Source organism: Molossus molossus, unplaced genomic scaffold (assembly GCF_014108415.1).
Source record: "Molossus molossus isolate mMolMol1 unplaced genomic scaffold, mMolMol1.p scaffold_m16_p_1, whole genome shotgun sequence".
NCBI classification, from domain to species: domain Eukaryota; kingdom Metazoa; phylum Chordata; class Mammalia; order Chiroptera; family Molossidae; genus Molossus; species Molossus molossus.
In genome coordinates, this window is record NW_023425344.1 from 110,003,508 (window position 1) to 110,022,682 (window position 19,175).

The window sequence follows — 19,175 nt, forward strand, 5'->3', positions numbered from 1 at the left end:
AAGTGCTGTCTGCAGAGAAAAACGTGTTAGCCAAGCTGCCTCAGGCATGAATTACAGAGCTGGTAACTGAGTTCAATGCTGAGTCAACAGTATATATACTCATAAGTATATAAGGTCTTTAAACAGAAACATGCAGAAAATAGGTCATGTACTCATCAGCTGATGAAAACTTTGTGATCAGAGGCTTGCGGGAACCTATCCCTGCATTTCTTCTAGAAGCCACGGCTCAGTGTTCGCGAATTCACTGTCTGCGGGGAACTCGGCCGAGTTCCGACCGGTACCTACAGCGGCCTGCGGGGCGTGGACGCTCCATGCGCTGCAAACTCCACGTGTTTGCAAACAGCCTTAGCCTTCCTCATCCCCCTCCCCAGAACACTCCCTCCAACAAAGGGGTTCCTTATCCCGAACCCCTCATCCTACACCCCTGATCCTCAGAATAACACCATCACTCTCCCAGGTTCTCAAAGCAAAAACCTGGAAATCACCTTGGAGTTTTCTCCTTCGCCTTCCACAGGCGCCAAATCCGGACGAACCTCGAACTCCGTCCGTTCTCCTCATTCCCTCTGTCATTCAGGCCTCTGTTCCCGCACTTGAAGGGTGGCCGCGCCCTCCTACGTGGCCTCCCTGCCCCCGCTAACTAGGGTTCTTCTAAGGCATCGGTTGTATTCTGTGCCTGTCTCCACAAAGTGCCGTCCGAGGCCGCTCCAGCAGCACCCTCTTTCCCTCCGTCCCACGCCGGCCGCGCTCCCCCTCCACAGAGCTGCCCCCGCAACACGGCCAACTCACGTCGCTTCTCCGCTCACCTGCGGCTTCCAACAGCCACACCAAGAGGCCTACAAAGTCCTGCATGAGAAACGTAGCTGCAGACTTCACATATCTCTCTGCTAAAATGCCACTTCCTCAAAGAGGCCTCCCCTGACTTCCCCACATAAAATCACACCCTCTTCCTCAGCTCCCTCTCTGGGGCTTGGCCTGCTGCTTCTGCAACTCATCAACCGGACCCCTGCCTCCGTCTGCGTCCGCATCTACTGCCCTGCGTGTCTTCCCGTGAAACGAGCTCTCCGAGAGCTAGGACTTGGTGTCCTCCACGTCGGTGCCCCCAGCACTTCGGTGCCCCCAGCACGTAGCACCACGGCCAGCCTGTGGTTGCTAAGCCAGTACTTGTTAAATGGATGAACAGATGTCTAAAATCTACATGGTTCTGTAATGTCTTAAGGATAAGCTCCAAATTTCTAAATATCTTCCCCCATCTCTGGTGTCACTTCCCACCTTTCTCTTGTATCTCTATATGTTTTTTATTTAAAAAGTACTTTTAAATAAATAATATTTTTAGCCCGGCCAGTGTGACTCAGTGGTTGAGCATCGACCCTTGCACCAAGAGGTTGTTGGTTTGATTCCCGGTCAGGGCACATGCCCAGGTTGTAGGCTAAATCCCCAGGGAGGGGCACGCAGGAGGCAGCCTGTCGATGTTCTCTCTCATTGATGTTTCTATTTCTCTCTCCCTTTCCCTTCCTCTCTCTCTCAAATCAGTAAAGAAAAAATATTAAAAAAAAAATTTTTTTTTATTTACTGATTTGAGAGAGAGAAGGAGAAAGGGAAGGAGGAGGGAGAGAGAGAGAGAGGAGAGAGAGACATCATTTTGTTATTCCACTTATTGATCTTATTGATACATTCATTGGTTGATTTCTGTATGTGCCCTGACCAGAGATTGAACCTTGTCGTATCGAGATGATGCCCCAACCAACTGACTTACCCAGCTCATCTCTCTTTTAAAAACCATTCACTAAACCAAAGTAAAGCATCTGTTCTTCAGATGCCTATTGTTTAAAATCCCTCTTCACCCCTTTCCCTTTCTTCTTGGCTAAACTCTGTCAGGCTGCCAGTCTCAGCTCAGGCTTATCCCCTTGGAGAAGCCTTTCCCGGAGGCTCCTCCCTCCAGCCAGTTTGCTCTGTGGCAGCCAGTTCAATGCAAGTCTACTCACCACCCTCTGATTCAATGGCTGGTTAACTTATTGTTTTACTGCTACACAAAGATCCCTGGGGGCAGGGGCTTCATCCATCTAATTCATCTTTTTATTCCCAGACTTTTGCATAACAGTCATTGTGTCTGCTCATAAAGTATATGAAGTGGTGAGTTATTTAAAAATAATACAAAATTAGTAGTTACAAAGAGCTTGGCAAGCTAAACAAACCTGTTATGCCATTGATTCAACTGATGAGTCTAAACAAATCTCTTGACTGTTTAATCAGTTGAGTCAATGAAATGACCATTTTGTAATAACTACTATGAGCATCAACAATATATAGGAAGAGTTTTAAGGGCCACAGATGATAAAGGATATGAAAACAAGTCACTATAAAAATGTATGATCGCATCGCCCCCACCCCGGTACATTTCTAAAGCTAAATTACGGAAGTTTAAGTCACTGATGGGTTATTAGGTGATGAACAAAAGTAAGTTCTAGAAATTATTCTATTCATGACTACTAGAGAGTTTATTATTTTTAACAGTTTCTCCATTGTTTAAATAACATACTTCAAAGAAGAATAAACACTTCTATGTTAAAAGCCGCTCTCTCAAAGGATTTATATATTTAACATACAAATAGAAAAAAGTAAAATAAAAAATCTCATTCAAGCCTAAGAAAATGTACTTGTTAAAAACAGAAACCTAACAACCCAGTGAGTTCCATGGGCAACAGGGATTAGCCTAAGATTCCAAGCACATGCCGAAGAGATGAGGCAGCTGCCCACGGGTCTCATTCCACCAGATTAGTACAAGTTCATAAGCACAACCCTGTACGTGCATTAAGCAGAATCTCTATACTATTTCTACCAACAAAGTTAAAATACTGATATATATATATTATCCATCAGTGGAAAACAACCAGGAATTTACTTCATCCCTTATCAAGCTCAAGACACACACACACTCACATACACACTCACACATTACACTATACTATCCTGAACATGAGATAGTTATGGATATAATTCAAGTATGAAGGGATTTATGGAGGACACGCTCTATTTCATTCTTACAGTAATTCTATAGATAAGTTAGTATCATCTCTTTTGTTTAGATGAGGAAACTGGGCCTTAAAGAGGTAATGAACTTGCTCATGGGAACACGGACACAGCGCCAGGAATGTTCTGCATGTGTAGACACCAACGCTCACATAAGTGAGAACAAACCACAACCAAAACATTCACACTGACAGCTTGTGGAATTTTTAACTCAAAACCATCATAACAGATTCTTCATGCCACGAAATCACTCCGACTGCACCACTAGCAGTCTCTGCTCTGTGACACACGGGATTAGCATCTAGTTGGAGCTTCTCATCGGCAGCCTCAGGGAGATGTGTTTAAATAGCTATGTCCATCCGCAGCGCGCACTTACCTAAGCTTGACCTTGTGTTGGATCTTTCTATTATTGCGTGCTTGCTGGGGTTATTTAACACTGAGCGTTTGGCCAGCGAGATGTCAGCGGTGACTCTTGTGATGGATATCCTGTTGGGAAAAAGTAACAGAAGACCCTGGGGTTATTAATTGAATAAAAAGGGACAAAAATACATGCCTTAAACTCATCTAAGTATGAAATATACATATATATAAATAAAATGACCATATTTTCAAACCAAAAAGTGTTAGAGCACTTGGTCATTTATTTTTTTAATCTTGCACTACCTAACTTAGCATTTATTGGTTCCTTACCAATTGCCAAGTATGTACTAAACATTATCTCATTACCAGGACCATCTCATTAAATCATCCCCCAAACTTTAATAGACGGGCTTATTATCGATAAACCACTATTGCTGATGAAGAAAATGAGCCATAAATAGATTCTCCATTCAAGGTTACATATTAACTAAAAATGACGAAGCTGGGATTTGAACCCAGGCTCCCTTGAGCCCATGTTACAGACCCTCCCGTACATGTGGTGCTATGATTGGCACAAAATGAGTAAGACAAGACAGACGTGGTCTTTCCTTGGAGAGCTAAGAATCTAATGGCCAGAGATCATCAAATAATAAGAAAATAAATGAGTAAAGTAATTAAAGATTAAGATGACTGTTGCGAAAAGGAAAGGACACGGTGTTGTGACGGACAATAATTAGTTGGGGGTCACTGTCGATAGGGTAGAAGTGAGAAGAAGGTTTGGAAGCTAGGAAGTACAAATGACTTAGACAGGAGACAGCCGAGTACACCATCCAGCAGTAAGAAAGGGGGTGAAGAAAAAAGCAGAAGGGTCTGCTTATCTTTGAAGAAGGTGAAGGGGGGACTAGAATAGGAGGTTTGGTTGAAGAGTTTCAGAGTTAGAGCCCTCCACCTCCCCTCCACTACATCAAGCCACCCGGTGGTCATCCTTTCCCTGTGTGCTGGTTTAGTCTCCACGGGCAATAAAACAGAGGGTCTCTGACCAGGGGACCCTAGGCAGAGCAGAGAATACGTATTATTCGGAAAATAAAGGGTTCTAAATGGAAGATTTTTCTCTAGGGAATCTGACCTCCAAAGAGAAAAGACCTAGAGATAATGACATTGGTGGTTTTCTACACAGATTGTCCAGAGAGGCTGTCCCATAAGGAAACAAAGGTGATAAGCCCCACCGATGGCATGGAATGTCTAGCTGAGTATTTCACAGCCCATTCTTAAACCTGAGCGCAGCAATGCTCACTGGGCATTCTCAGGAAAACCTCCCACACGAGAGACCAAAAGAGACGGAAAGATCAACCAACAATAACATTCAAAGTTGAAAGCTAAGCAATGAGTATACCTATGTACCAGAACAAGTTTCTATTTCAAAACTCAGAGGAAGAAAGAGTTTTTGGAAATTAAATATATAACAATAGAAATGAAAATCCTACAGAAGGGTTAGAAGATGAAGTTAAGAACATCTTCTAAAGGGTAAAACAAGTGACAAAGAGATGGAAAACAGGAGATGAAAGGTATAAAAATGAGAGAATTATCTAGAAGGTTCAACTTGCAAATAATAAGAGGTCTGGTGTGGCTCAGTGGCTGAGCATCGTCCCATGCACCGAGAGGTCACTGTCAGGGCACATGCCCAGGTTTTGGGCTCCATCCACAGTAGGGGGCGTGCAGGAGGCAGCTGAGCGGATGTATCGCACATTGATGTTTCTTTCTCTCTCCCCCTTACTCTCTCTCTAAAAAAATCAATAAAAACATTTTTTAAAAAATAACTTAAAAAAAGAGGGACTAAGAAAATAATTCTAGAATTAAGAGTCTGACTTTCCGAATCAAAAGGGCCCAGCACAATGGCTGAACGACATATCCGTATACATTTCATGACGCAGGGGACAAAGCAAAATCCAAAAGCGTCCAGAGGGAAAAACGGTTCCCATTGAGCACAAAGCCTTAAAAATTCGGAGGGAAAATCATTCCAATCAGAATTCCATTACCATTTGAACTATCACTTAAATGGAAGGGTTGATTAAAGACATTTTTATTTATTTTAAAAATATTTTGTATTGATTTTAGAGGGAGAGGGAGGAAGAGAGAGAGAGAAACATCGATCGGCTGCCTCCTGCACACCCCCTACCAGGGATCAAGCCTGCAACCCGGGCATGTGCCCTGACCAGGATTGAACCAGCAACCTTTTGGTGCGTGGGATGACACCCAACTGGCCAAGGCCAAAAACACTTTTAGACAGGTCTCAGAGAAAGTTTTTATGTACTCTTTCTAGAGAAACTATTAGAGGATGTTGTTGACTAAATTGGCAGGGTAAGTCCTGAAAGACACCAAGGGGTCCAGGAAAAAGGGGCTCCAACCCAAACGGAAAGGAGACAGCAATCCCAAGGACAGTGACAAGGGAGGCCCCAGAATGACAAAGGTACCCCAGTGCAGAGAGAAACCATCCTGATGGGAGCGGGCCAGAACCTCCCAGAGAGGGAGTCAAAAAGACGAAGTTGAGAGACTATCTGGTACATCTGAATCTACTGTGAGGAGATTTAGACCAGGCGGGGACGGGGCGGGGGCAGGTGGGATTTGGGGCTGAATTAGTGCCAAACATCTAGGAAATTAAGCAAGTAAGTATAAAAAGTAAAATTATTTATCATAGTACAGCAAAGAAAACACACATGAAAAAATAATCACATGTATGACATGGCCCACTTAAAGACTATTTACATGGCTATAATACATACTTAAAATGGAGCCAGCCAAAAATTTCGTTGGGAAACGGGAGGATGAGCTGTGCGTGCAGGTGTGTGAGAGACGGGAAGAAGGTGCACGGGAGCTGCATTCTCCACGGGAGAGGTCAGATAATGCCTAACACTGAAAACCTGGGTAGCAAGTTAAGTACGTTCTTTAGAGGCAAGAAATCAATACAAAAGGTACAGCTAATGCAGTTAAAACTGGCTGCCAGTCGGACAACAGTGCATTCAGTACAGTCTGGAAAGGGATGACTGGATTTTGCAAAAAAATTATCTGTAGAGCACAGAACTGATCCGTTATGAATTGGGACCAATTCACGGAGTTCATATCCGCCATCACATTCGTGATGTAGAGTAATTCCACTACCCCCCAAAGTCCCCCGTGCTACCCCTCTGCGGTCAATCCTGCTTCTACCCCGCCCCTGGCAACCACTGGGCCACATGGGTACCGTGGGCGGGGTGTTCGAGGCAGAGGAAGCGTGGGTACCCGGGGTGCTGGGCATTCTACTAGCACAGCTGAGCGGGCCCCACGCACTGCTGACGACCAGAATCTGGGTCCTGTGCTTCTAAAGAGGCTGCCCTGTAATGGGCACCATCCTGGGATCACAGTGGTGACAAGACAGACAAGAGTGTCTTAAGTCTAAACCCATCAGCAGAAGGACAGCGCCTTCCCCTTTGTCCCCAGCCTTTTCCTTTCCGCACATGGTACTGCCCGGCCAGGCGTCCGCCACCTGCCTGCCGGTGAGCTGTGTGCTGTCAGAGACCGGCCCGTGCTATCGGCTCCTTGAGGTGTGCTGTGGGAACTGTCATCACTGGAGTTTCCACCAGGAAAAAAAGCCCTTAGAAAATCCTAAGGGCAACACTCTGGGGACAATTCGGTTTAGAGGAGTGGCTCTCACCCTTTCTGGTACATCAAATGGCCATGTACATTTGTAAGTTACATTAGGTCCCACCCTAGAGGTCTGGCTCCAGTTAGTCACCGGTGGAATGTAAGCCCTTGTTTTTTATTTAGTTTTATTTTTAAAACACTGTAGGTAATTCTAATATGCAACCAAGGTACGCATCCACTAGTGTAGAAGGAGTTGTCTCATATTCAAGTAAATTTCCCACCAAATAAAGTGATATAATGTTTTCCAGGATTGTTGATTTTCTAATGGGATCCCTTTGCACAAGATTCAACATATACATGTCCCTACAGCGATCCAGTATGAATTCGACACACTTCAGTGCTAAGAGCTGACATTTTCCAGTCACTGGGCGGACAACCGAATTCACCACTAATGGTAGCTTTCCTCCTTGTCCCTGATTCCTTGCTCATTTACTGTCACGGTCCTACCAGGTGAGTCGGGAAACTGCTTTGTTTACATGACACAGTGGTTAGAGTCGTGCAATTTAAATGGGCTACCCTATTGTACACAACAGAAAGGATAATGAAGTATCATCTTTTCTTTGACCTGACACACTTAAATGCTATTTTAACAACGAGGATCATGATTCTGACAACTCTCCAGGCTGTGGCAAATGATCTCAGCTAGATTTAAAAACAGAAAAGAATTACTATCTCGAATCTTTTCATCACTAGCACTTCCTTTCCTGTTTTCTCCCTCTTTGGCTTTAATCTTAAAACAATTAGTTTATTTAATAGACAACTAATGAGTAACTCACTTTTTCCTTTTAGAATTACATGTCTATTTAGAATTAGACATACCTGATGCTTTTGATGACTTCCTACCCTCTACTGCTATCTTGGCTTGCCAAAAGCAAAGACACTTGACAAATCAGTTACTCTGACTGTCTTGCCGTGAGTAAAACAAAAAGTTCCATTTTTGTATGGCTTTCTCAGAAATTCTGCCTTATGGACTCTATTACTTCCTTCAAGGATCTTTAATTGGTGATCACAGGCCTACAAAGCTGAACTCCAGCTCTCTGAGTCGAGGAGCCAGGGTGAGTCCATTCATAAAGCCCCATGGAAATTACTTCTGGCCAGAAACGAAAGGCTGCTACAACATGCAGATATTCTGTATGTGTATCCTTCAGTGACACCAATCTGGATGGCTGATACTTTTAACACAGGTCCAAGATGCACCCCATGGCTGGAATCTCTCTTCCAACATACTTGGGTTTGAACAGAAGCCGTAATCAGGAAATCCCAGCCCACTTCCCATCTCTGGCTTTTAGGAAAGGGCAGAGGGTACCTCAGTCCCGGGGAGCACAGTGCTTAGTCTCGCAGGCTTTTCTGGGCGTGCACGCTCATGTGCACAGTTCCAAAGTGTGACAAATGACAGGGCCAAGAATAAGGAAGTGAAAGCGAAACGGGCCCGATCAGAGGCAAGCCTTTGATACCTGGCCAGAGCCAGACGGCCTTGGACCACGCCAAAGGCCCAAGGACCACGTTGTGTTTCCTGGCACAACATAAAATATATTTCATAAAGCGATGGAAAACCCAAACATCCAATTAGTGCATTTGGTTAGGTAGACTTTGATCATAAAGTCCTTTTATTCCTTGAACTGTTTGCCTTTTCTGTCTCTTTCAGTCCTTTGTTTGATTCCTAATAATACTTGTCTTCCTAGAAGTTTCTCTTTTTGTCCTCGCCTCTCCTGCCGAAAGTCATTATAAATTGGAAATGGTCGTAGAAGCAGGCGTGGTCGAGGGAGAATGTACTGTATTAAGAAATCTAAAAGAACTCCGAAACCTACAGATACCATCTGCTGTACTTTGTAAGGACAGGAGGAGACAGGAACGTGGAGAAGAGGCAGCACAGTCATCTTGTTAATGACACAGACAGTCACCAGCCCCGTATTTGAATTTCCTCATTAGACTCCTATCAGAAGTGGGCTTCGCCTTTACCATGGAGCCCCTGGTTATATGGCTCAAGGCTGCCTTTCCACAGACTATCAGCGCCTGGAAGCCAAGGTCCTATCTGCTTTTCTCCTCGTAAAGCCTGGCACCAAGAATATGCTCACTAAATAGAGAAGCAAGTTGAGGAGGGGAGGGGAGGAGAGGAAAAAGATGTCAGTCCAAGATGACTGACATGACACACTGGGCATGGCCCCGCTGTGTCACCACCGCTCTGCCTGGGCTTGACTCGAGGACCGCTCGGGTAGCCTGTCTCACATATGATGCTGTGTCACACCCTGACGCCACACACTCATACCCTCTGGTGGACATGCCCCTTCTCTTCCTGATATACTTGGTAGTGAAACCACAGGTTCCATTTAAAATCCATAGGTTCCTGGATGCTGACATCCTTAAATCAGTGTTAATCCTCCCTCTGTTTATGTGGACACACATCCACTGAGCTGCTCGTTGATTTATTTTATTATTTTTTTCCTTTATTGATTTCAGAGAGAGGAAAGGAGAGGGAGAGAGAGAGATAGAAACATCAATGAGAGAGAATATCAACTGGCCACCTCCTGCACACCCCACACTGGGGATCTGGCCCACAACCTGGGCATGTGTCCTGACCGGGAATTGAACTGGCAACCTCTTGGTGCATGGGTCGGTGCTCAACCACTGAGCCACACCAGCCGGACCCTTTGATTTACTTTATATTTTACTGCTTGAGGTTTCAATTTATGGCTTACACATAAGCTCCTTATAGGCAAAGGCAGTGAGTGTCTTCAACATCTCTGCATTTCTCAGCCCTGCCAGGTAGCTCAGTTAATTAGAGCATCGACCCCATGCACCAAGGTTGCGCATTCAATTTCTAGTCAGGGCACATGCCAGGATCAACCAATGATGAGTGTGTGTGTGTGTGTGTGTGTGTGCGTGTGAATGCATGCACATATACTAAGAAGAACATCTGAGGGAAAAGTACTCCTAGTACAGGAAACTGCAAGTGCAAAGGCCCTGAGGGAAGTATGTATCTGGCTGTCTGGAAGACTCCCAGAATAACGAGGAAATCATTGTGGCAGGAACAGAGGAACAAGGGGAGAGTAGTAAGAGATAAAGTCAAAGGCAAGAGGGGTGTGGACGGTCAAGCCATAGGGGGTCTTTGAGGTCACTATAAGAACTTGGGTTTTCATGCTGAATGAAAAGAAAAGACACTGAATAGACCTGAACAAAGGAGTGATAAGATCCAGCTCACAGCCAACCCGGGTTGTTGAGGCTGCTCAATTGACAGCAGACTTTCAGGGAGCAGTGATGGACGTTAGGAGGCTATTGACTGCAATAATCCAGGGAGGAGATAATAATGTCTCAGACCAAAAGCAGAGAATGTGTAAAATGTGGATCGAATCTTCATATATTTTGAAGACACAGGTAGGTAACAGTATTTGGGTGTGAGATGCAAGAGAAAAAGAACAGTCAAGGATGGTTCAATGATCTGGGGCTGAAAGGTCTTGGGACTGAAAGATGAAGAAACTATCCATTGAGAAATGGAAGACAATGAGAGGAGCAGGTTGCGGGGAATTTGGGAGGTTAGGTCTGAGAAGTCCATTAGACACCTCAGTGGTGATGCTGAGTAGGCAGTTAGATATATGGGTCTGAAATTAAGAGGAGAGACCAATGAAAGAATGCCACTTAAAAACCTGACATCAGCCCTGGCTGATTTGGTTCAGTGGTTAGAGCATCAGTCACAGACCAATGAGTTATGGGTTTGATTCTGGCCAAGGGCACATACCTCGAATGCAGTTCATCCCCAGCCTGGTCCTGGTCGGGTTGCGTGGGAGGCAACCTGTTGATGTGTCCCTCTCACATTGATGTTTCTCTCTCTTTCTCTTTCTCTGCCTTCTTCCCTCCTTCCTCCCTCCTTCCCACTCTATCTGAAGATAAATAGAAAAATATTCTCTGGTAAGGATTAAAAGAAAAATCTGACATCAAATAAAATCACCAAGAAAGTGTAGACAGAAGAGCAAGAAGAGCAAGGGACTTAGCCCTGAGCTTTCCAAGGTGTCTAGTTGATAAGAACCAGCGAAGGAGACAGTAGCTAGCGAGACAGAAAAAAAACAGGCAGGTGTGGTTCCAGAAACCAAACGAAATATTTAAAAGAGGATGGTGATCCTCCATGCCAGTTAAGAGGAGGACTGCAGAGTCACTCTGGAGTTAGCAACATGAGGGTCTCTGACGTGATGAGTGAGCTGACATGACTCGTTTTGGTTGAGTGATGGACACATAACTAGGAGAAGAGGGCATGTATATACAACTTGTTCAAGGAGTTTTGCTATGAAAAAAAAGAGAAAAATGAGACAGCTACAGGGGAAATGAGGTCAACTTTTTTGTTGAAGGAAGAAATAACTGCGTTTTCTATGCTTATGGTGTTTCCATTACAATGAGAAGGACTAATGAGGAGAGAGGAAAGAGTGTGATGGCTGTGTTGGGGTGGGGGTGGGGGGTGGAGCCTAGTACCCACGTGGGTGGGTTGATCACTGCTCATAGTAATGAGAGAAAAGCAGAGCATTCAGGCAAACTTGCAAGTGGGAACGGGGGTGGTGGTGGGAACGGGTGTGGTGGTGGGAACTCCTGCAGGTTCTCCAATGTCTCGTTTTTCTGAATGAAATAGGAAGCGAATGCATGGGAGAGAGCAAGATGAACAGGGGATGGTACAGGTCTGAGGAGAGAAGAGTTGGTATGACAATCTTTTAGAAGAGCAGAATAGTAAATGGGGTATTTAGGGATATTTAGTATGATTTCTTGACAGCAGTGAGGGCCAGCTGGCCATGAATTTGGGATGAGACTAATCAGCAAGCACTTGGGCGAGTTCAGCCCACGGATGCAGGTGCAGGAACGGTGAGATGGATCATCCTGGTCTGAGGATGTGCCGAGAAAATACAACAAATGTTTATGGAATCAGATTGAACTGGATGGAATTTATTCCTGTCACCCACAGACTTCTGAGGGTCGTTCTCTCTTGGATCACATGCCTGCCCCACCCAGGTTTTATCATCTTCAAGACAAAATCCACAAAACCCAGGATTCTGAAATACTCACCGCCCTTCAAATCTGTGTTTTAAAAAATCAAACAATGCCTTTTGCATCATATCTGTGACCTGCAATTGAGCAAACAAGAAGTTAAAAGACAATAAAGCTGCTACTATTACAACAAAACAATTTGACTCCTCTTAAGCATGTCTGAAAACCCGGCCTTCCCATTTGGAAAAAGCAGCATGTGAGAGCACATTTTTCTGGTCTGAGTTCCGATACAAAGACACTTAAAAAGTCCAAGTTCCCCGAATTTATCCTGATGTTTTCGAGACAGTTCATTGCATCACAAGTGGTTTCAGTTACTCTCCATCTGAGACTGTGTCCCTGGGGCCGAGTAAACTAGCAACAGCCCAGAAAAGAAAACAGAACCAAACAGGAAGCCATGCACACCGCAGCTGGAAGAACACCACGCTCTGCGGTAGGAGCGCTCTACGGTCTAAGTTCGAGTCAGGAGAGGGAGCCGGAGCCGCCGAGCAGTCCAGCCGGCAGAGGGCGCTGTGCTCGCGATCGCAGCGACCTACCTCGTAGCCCTTGAGGGAAGGGCCCACCAAGACCACGGGCCGCATGGACGGTACCACATCGTAGGGAGGCGTGTGCTCTGTCTGCAGAGAGAGGAGAGGGCTTCAGATGGTTAACAGGTAGGGGGAACTTAAGTATTGTGCATAAAAACGGTTCTTTCTGAACTCTGTAATATGAGGCACTCGCTTTCCAGACATTTCTTTCTTTTTTTTTTTTAATTAACTTGCCTCTTTTCTAAATAAACCCAATCACAGACTGGTGGGTTTATTTTCCTCAAGCTTTCAAGTTACTGAATTGTCTCCAGTTCTTTTTGTTTTGTTTTCCTCTCCTTAAGAAATGCTGCGACCAGATGAGTCCCTAAAGCAGAGGTGCTGCTTGGAAGGAGGACTAGTGGGCAGAACAGACAGGCACGCCTCATGCAGAGCAGGTGCTTCAGGCTGGAGTTAAGGTTGCTTTTCAGATGCAGTTCCCTGAAGAGCCGCGTTTCACACCTCACAGGGGTAAGTGCAGAGAAGAGAAAGGCTTCAGTACCTTCGCGTCTCAGGTGGCTGTCTTACCTGGATAAAACCTAATTTTGAAACACTGTAACTCTCGTTACCAAATACTCGAAACGTCCTGTTTCAGTGTAAGAGTTTAACTTAGCAGGCAGCAGGATCACTGCTCACAGCTCAGGGATTAATATTTTCAGGCTTTTGGTTTTCTCTGTCTTGAAATGTAAAAAGCCAAGTTTAAGTGTCTTAGAGGAAAGTTGGGTAATGTGTGATAAGCCTGCTCCAGGGGCCTCAACAAGTTCATTACCAACTTGCATCTTTAAAATGCTTCTCAGGGGCGCTGAGTAGTGTTTCTCTTACATAACCTATTCATGGCTTCCCCCCCAACATTTTCCTTTCTTTTGGAAAAGAAGGGAGTGAAGCTGAATTTGGTAGCAATTTTTAAAACTTTTCAGCTCACATAAAATTATCAAAATAAAAATGTTCTAAAACAACAGGTAACCACTAATTTGTTTGATTAAACTTGGATATTTTGCAAAAAACTGTTGCACTGATCCCCACAATGATGTTTTTTAATGCAGAAAAGAGGGCTCTGGCCATAGACCCGAGGTAAACAAACCACTCTAATATGAATCTTTCTGCATTAAGAAGCATCTGAAAAAAATATATATTTTAAGAATTTCTTTTAGTCACACAGACCAACAGAAAAATATCTTTAAACTATTTTAAGAATTTGATAAAGTGATGTGCAAATGGAACCTAATTTCTGCATCAGCCTGTTGTTCCAGAACATCTTATTGTTGCTTTAAACTGCTCATTGCAAACTTCCTGAATCTGATTAAGTTTAACTTGCTTAAGGGGGGGCGGGGGGGGATTAAAAACCATTTTGAATTCTAAAGCCTCCGTCTGAGATTTTGCTAATGCCACAGATAAAATCAGAGGGGACAAAATATTACTGTGATTGTGCTGTCAAGTTTCAAAGCTTCAAATTTTACCTAGTATTCAAAATTAATGTAAAAAGCCACAATAAAGGTAGAATGCATTTTGACACAGAAAAATAAACGAGACACACACAGGACAGTGACAGCATGGACGCACACAAGCACCACTCTAAAAGCAGCCTCAGACGTGGAAAACAACCTTCCCACTGACGTCAGCCTGGTTCTGATTTAGAACTCTGCACTGAAGTTGACCACGTAATCAATAACATAAGAAGAATGAATACCAGTGCCGAAGGCATCATAAGCATATTTATTAAATGATGAGAGTTATACCACCTGGGATCATTCTGAAAATGTTTAGAAGCCAAGTCTTTACAACTATGAAGGATGAGAACACCTTTTCCACCAGCGTAATTAGGAATATAAATTGCATGCATTTGAGGAACGGCTACCAAGAAATTTGATTCCAAGCCTTTTCGTATGAAGTGGCCCAGTATTTGACAGGTCTTTGTTTCCTTCGATTTGTGACTGCCAGCTAGCAAAGGGTCACCCAGTGCTGGTCATCAGTCAGCGTCTTAATAAGGTAGCTACAGAAATTACCTTATTTGATGGAATATTGGTACTTGGTGCCCTATTGATTACGGCTTTAATTGATTACGGCTCATCGTTTTTACCTACCCTTTCCTGCTAACCTTATGTCGTTCAAATTCTTCAGTGGAAAAATTGTGATGAACATTTTTAAAGTTTTGGAATTTAAGAATAAGAAAACTTCAAAAAAATTTTCTCTTGTCTACCAAGGTTCTAGTTCATGCTACTGCTCTTTGAAGCCCAGCGCCGCTCAGCAACGTTGACTTCCACAGTGCTAGTCACTTCCGCTGTGACAAGAAGCGAGGACCAGGCAGACGGGCTGGGGCTTCTGGGTGAACACAGCAATTCCAGGTGCTTTCATTTTTGCCTGGAGCGCTGAGGTCTTCCATTAATAACACAACCATCATTTATTTAAAAAACAACTTCCCAGTTCAGTATCCGACACCTCATTGATGGCTTTAGCGGAAAAGGGTTTAGTGGAGAGTTCAGAGAGGAGTAGGTTTTACTCAACATCGATGTGTCATGACATACCCATGGCCGTGTAGGACTTGGTGACATTAGGAAGTATGACTACAAAGGCCGCGTAGCTGGCTGTGGAAAGGGGTGTATAAGAGAAGGGAATGAGTGGACATTGGTGAGGAGACTTCCATTAAAAATAATGCTTTGAAGCCACAAAATGGGCGGAAAGAAACCAGACTTTGTCTGGGGTAAAAAGCTCAGAACTACCTAGAGTTCAGGCAGGGGACGAGGGGCATCGCTGGGTGGTACCTTGGTTGGCCAGTGGCAAAGGCCCTACGCATGGCCACTGCCCCCTTGTCCAAAAGGTGACATGCTGACATCTGACTGATGGAGGAGGCGAGAACATCGGGAGAGTATTTATATATGACAATAGGAAAAACTCACAGTAAACCGCCAAAACAAGCCTGCAGTTTTCCACTGGTCTTGTTCATCTGCAGATTTTGCACCTAATGGATTAGAAGTTTAAATACTGACTAAATTAAGACTTGAATAACTTTTTTTTTTTAGTACAAGCTATGTATCTGGATATCATAAATCAGAATCGAATAATGGCTTTAATATGCTTGATTATAAGTTAAATTTCCAGAAAAAAAGAGAGAGAGAAAGACAGACAGAATAAGCATGCGCAATGGAGGTGCATCCTAGGGCGGCGTCGGTGGTCGACAGCCTTACGTGTTTAAACAAGTTCCCTTGGTGGTAGATAGTATTCCATCAAAAAGGATAAGTACTGTAATGGTGTTTTCACAGGTCACTCACTGAATTTAGTTGGTTTGCAATGCATGGACTCAATTAGCTGTTTGGTAGGTTCTTTTCTTAGGACAGAAATGCTTGCATTTCATGAAACCGTGGGATTGAATGCTAATGATGCCAGTGGCAGGATAAACACAGCTTATGTCAATGTAGACTTACCGATTTCTGCTTCTGCTTAGCTACAGCAGCATGGAAAAGAAACAAAGAATAACAGAGCATGCATGTTATTGGCTCATCAAAGGACGCAGACAGTCAACAGGACTAGAAATGTGACGCAGTGCAATTGAGCAGGCGGACAGATGGGAGCTTGGAAGTTAATGTTACCTTCTTAAAGAAGGGCATTCTTTTCTCTTTGGAGTGGGGTGACGTTACACTGTTTGCACTGGGTTTAGGGGAGCGGTGGTTTGCTGGAATATCATTTTCTTCTGCATCTAAGCCAGTAGCATCTATGTCTATAGCTATATACAGACAAACAATTCAAAAATCATCAGGTAGACAGGAGAGGAAAAAGAGATTATAAATAAAATGAAAGCAAATAAAAATTAACCTTAGCAAAAGATTTATAATGAGTGCTCAGTAAACAAAGTAAAATTTAAGGTAAAGCACAATAAGAATACAATGTAATTAAATCTAACAAAACTGAAAGTGGCCTTTATTATCTGTTTGCTTGATCAACTTTACGCTAGTCTCAAAAAATATTCTTAGAAAAACATTTTCCATTTGTAGTTGCAAATATAATACTGATACTTTCCATACAACACTTCGCTTCTTGCAATATCTTAAACAAGCTTTCAGGTAATAAGCAACTCCAGCGGGAACCTTCATCACGGGTGCCTCGGATTTCCAAGTTTGCTTGGTTTTGTGTGAAAATAGGACAACGTGAAAAGTTCTCTCAAATTGCAACAGGCATTTAAGGGAAAGAGAGAATAGAAAATCATAACGTCAGACCACACAAAGAAGGCATACACAGGGAAAGGATTGAGAGAGGGTTCTGAAAGGGCAGGGTGAAAATGATTTCAGGATGATATGTGCACCCTGACTGAAGGCTACTGGGGAAACACCAGGTCCAATGATCTCCAAATGACATGAGTCTAATAAAGGGACATAAGGAGACTTCCTATGATGTCCACAAAGCCACTGGAGGTCATACAAGAGGCAGGGTGGGAGGGCACAGGGACCCAAGAGAATAGGACACTGGTCTCCTTAGCTGGAGGAGAGGTTTCGGTTTGCGCTTTCACTTTTTAACATCTTTTCACCCTGAACACATATCACTTGAAAATTAAGTGCTAAATAAATGTTGAAAAGGTCCATCATCCTATTTTGAAGTTTATAAAACACTTCCACGTGCTGTTACTAGAGAATTTGATCAACGGTAGAATCAGAGATGGAAAGGACTTTAAAGACCATTTTCAACCCTCGTAGTTTTAAAAGAGAAACGCTTAAAGAGTTTAAAGGACTTGTTCTTGGCAAAAGTTGGGCAGAGCCAGGACACAGAACTTCGCCCTCCGGCCCTGGAGTCCCTTCCTGCCATGCGCACTGGCGCCCTGAGGGGAGGGCCCTCCTCACAGCCGGTGGCTCTTCCGGTTCCCTCTGCTCCCCGGGGGGGTCCTGGCCCCAGTGTCAGGGTGCAGAAGATATCACAGAGTTGGGCTCACTAGAAAATTGTCCTGTGGCTTAGACGAGGTCAAGTAGAAGGAAAGAAGGCCATCCATCACCCAGGAGAGCATCAGAGCGTGTTACCCGCTACCTCCCACCAGAAACCACAGCACATTCAGATTTAAGGGACAACATACCCCCTTGAAATAACGGACAGCGGGTGCTGCAAAGCCACTGCCCTTCCCTGTGACACATGGGCTGAATTGTGCGCACAGCACCACTGCTAACCTTTCAGAGACAGGAGATTGCCTGACAGGTGTCACATTCTTTTCCAGTTTTGAAATTATGATGGATATTAGATGACTCTGCCTTTCTGTAAACAAGGCTCTCCTGTTTAATTGTTCCTTTTCATTTGATGAGGTCAAACACCTGTGATGACATGTAAAACCTGGGGTGGTCTGTGCAATATTGCAAATATCAGCTATTGCGGGCATAAAGATGAAGCATGATTCTCTCTTCAGTGAAGGGAATAATGGCCTGAGTTAATTCCAGGGATTCAGCTAGATGTACTTAGTAAACATGTCTTCCTCTTTAGCTGTACGCATACTGTGCCAGGGAACATTATAAAATGGACCCAGGGCTTTGGGTCAATGCTGCCTTTAAAAAAAAATTTTTTTTTTTCTTTATTGACGTTGGTGAGAGAGAGGAAGGGAGAAGGAGACAGAGATAGAAACATCAGTGAGAGAGAACATCAATTGGCCGCCTCCTGCATGTTTCCCACTGGGGATCGGGCCCACAACCTGGGCATGTGCCCTGACCTGGAATCGAACCGGAGACCTTTAGGTACATGGGTTCATGCTCAACCACTGATCCACACCAGCCGGGCTGCTGCTGACTTTTATGGGACCCTATAATGTTTTTCCTTGAGTCCCATCTCAGTAAATAAGCATGTCACTGGTGTCTTCCTAGATATGATGGAGAGGATCTGGGTCACTTCTTCACTATTCCTATACTACGTCTTAACGAACATCAGGTAAGTTTCTCTTCTGGTGGTAAATTCCTGTATACGTTCACCTTTGTCATCTGCTACTGAGCCTACAAAGTTCAACTTAAAGGGACAGTATACCCTGAGAGCCTTCCAGAAACCGAGACCTGCTTGCATGTCAGAGCTGACAGGACCCTGTGATAGCAAAGTCTATGGACTGGATTTTATGATTTATCCATTGATTCTGCTGTGATCAGCAGATGGATTTTTTTATTTTTTAAAGGAGGAGGGGAAAGGTATACAAAGTTGAGCTGTGACATTGCCCCGCTCTTGGCTACCCACATACAGCCTGAGTCGGGCTTGAAATGTACCTGCCTTTGGTCACAAGGACTCAAAACCCCAAGCTGCAAACATTCCAACAGCTGGCCACTTTCAAAACACATGAAAGACATTTACTAAGAGTTAAGAAGTATGTTTAATTCTTTTCATAGTTCTATATACTTTATTCTACTCAACAGCTCTCCTTATGCTGAGAAACATTACCCCTTTTTAATTTCTTACTTATATTTGCATACCTTGGCAAACATTGGTATTTACTTGGGAAAAACAGCTTCCATAAATTTGAAATTAGTTTCTTTTCTTCTTCCTCATAGCATAGATAGATAGATAGATAGATAGATAGATAGA

At 43.9% G+C, this 19,175-nt stretch overlaps 1 protein-coding gene across 4 annotated transcripts in view; it reads right to left on the bottom strand.

The window, feature by feature from the left end:
• CACNB2 (calcium voltage-gated channel auxiliary subunit beta 2) overlaps positions 1-19,175 on the bottom strand; it is a 203,299-nt gene that overhangs the window by 12,696 nt on the left and 171,428 nt on the right. For 2 of the 4 annotated variants that reach the window (XM_036253850.1, XM_036253860.1), the window contains exons 6-9: positions 16,232-16,365; positions 12,621-12,701; positions 12,106-12,164; positions 3,404-3,513 (exon numbers count right to left, since the gene is read on the bottom strand). In XM_036253850.1, the coding sequence (XP_036109743.1) occupies positions 3,404-3,513; positions 12,106-12,164; positions 12,621-12,701; positions 16,232-16,365 (384 nt within the window). Of the gene's footprint in view, positions 1-3,403; positions 3,514-12,105; positions 12,165-12,620; positions 12,702-16,066; positions 16,087-16,231; positions 16,366-19,175 lie in introns of all 4 variants that reach the window. The other 2 variants (XM_036253870.1, XM_036253881.1) reach the window with 1 other exon arrangement.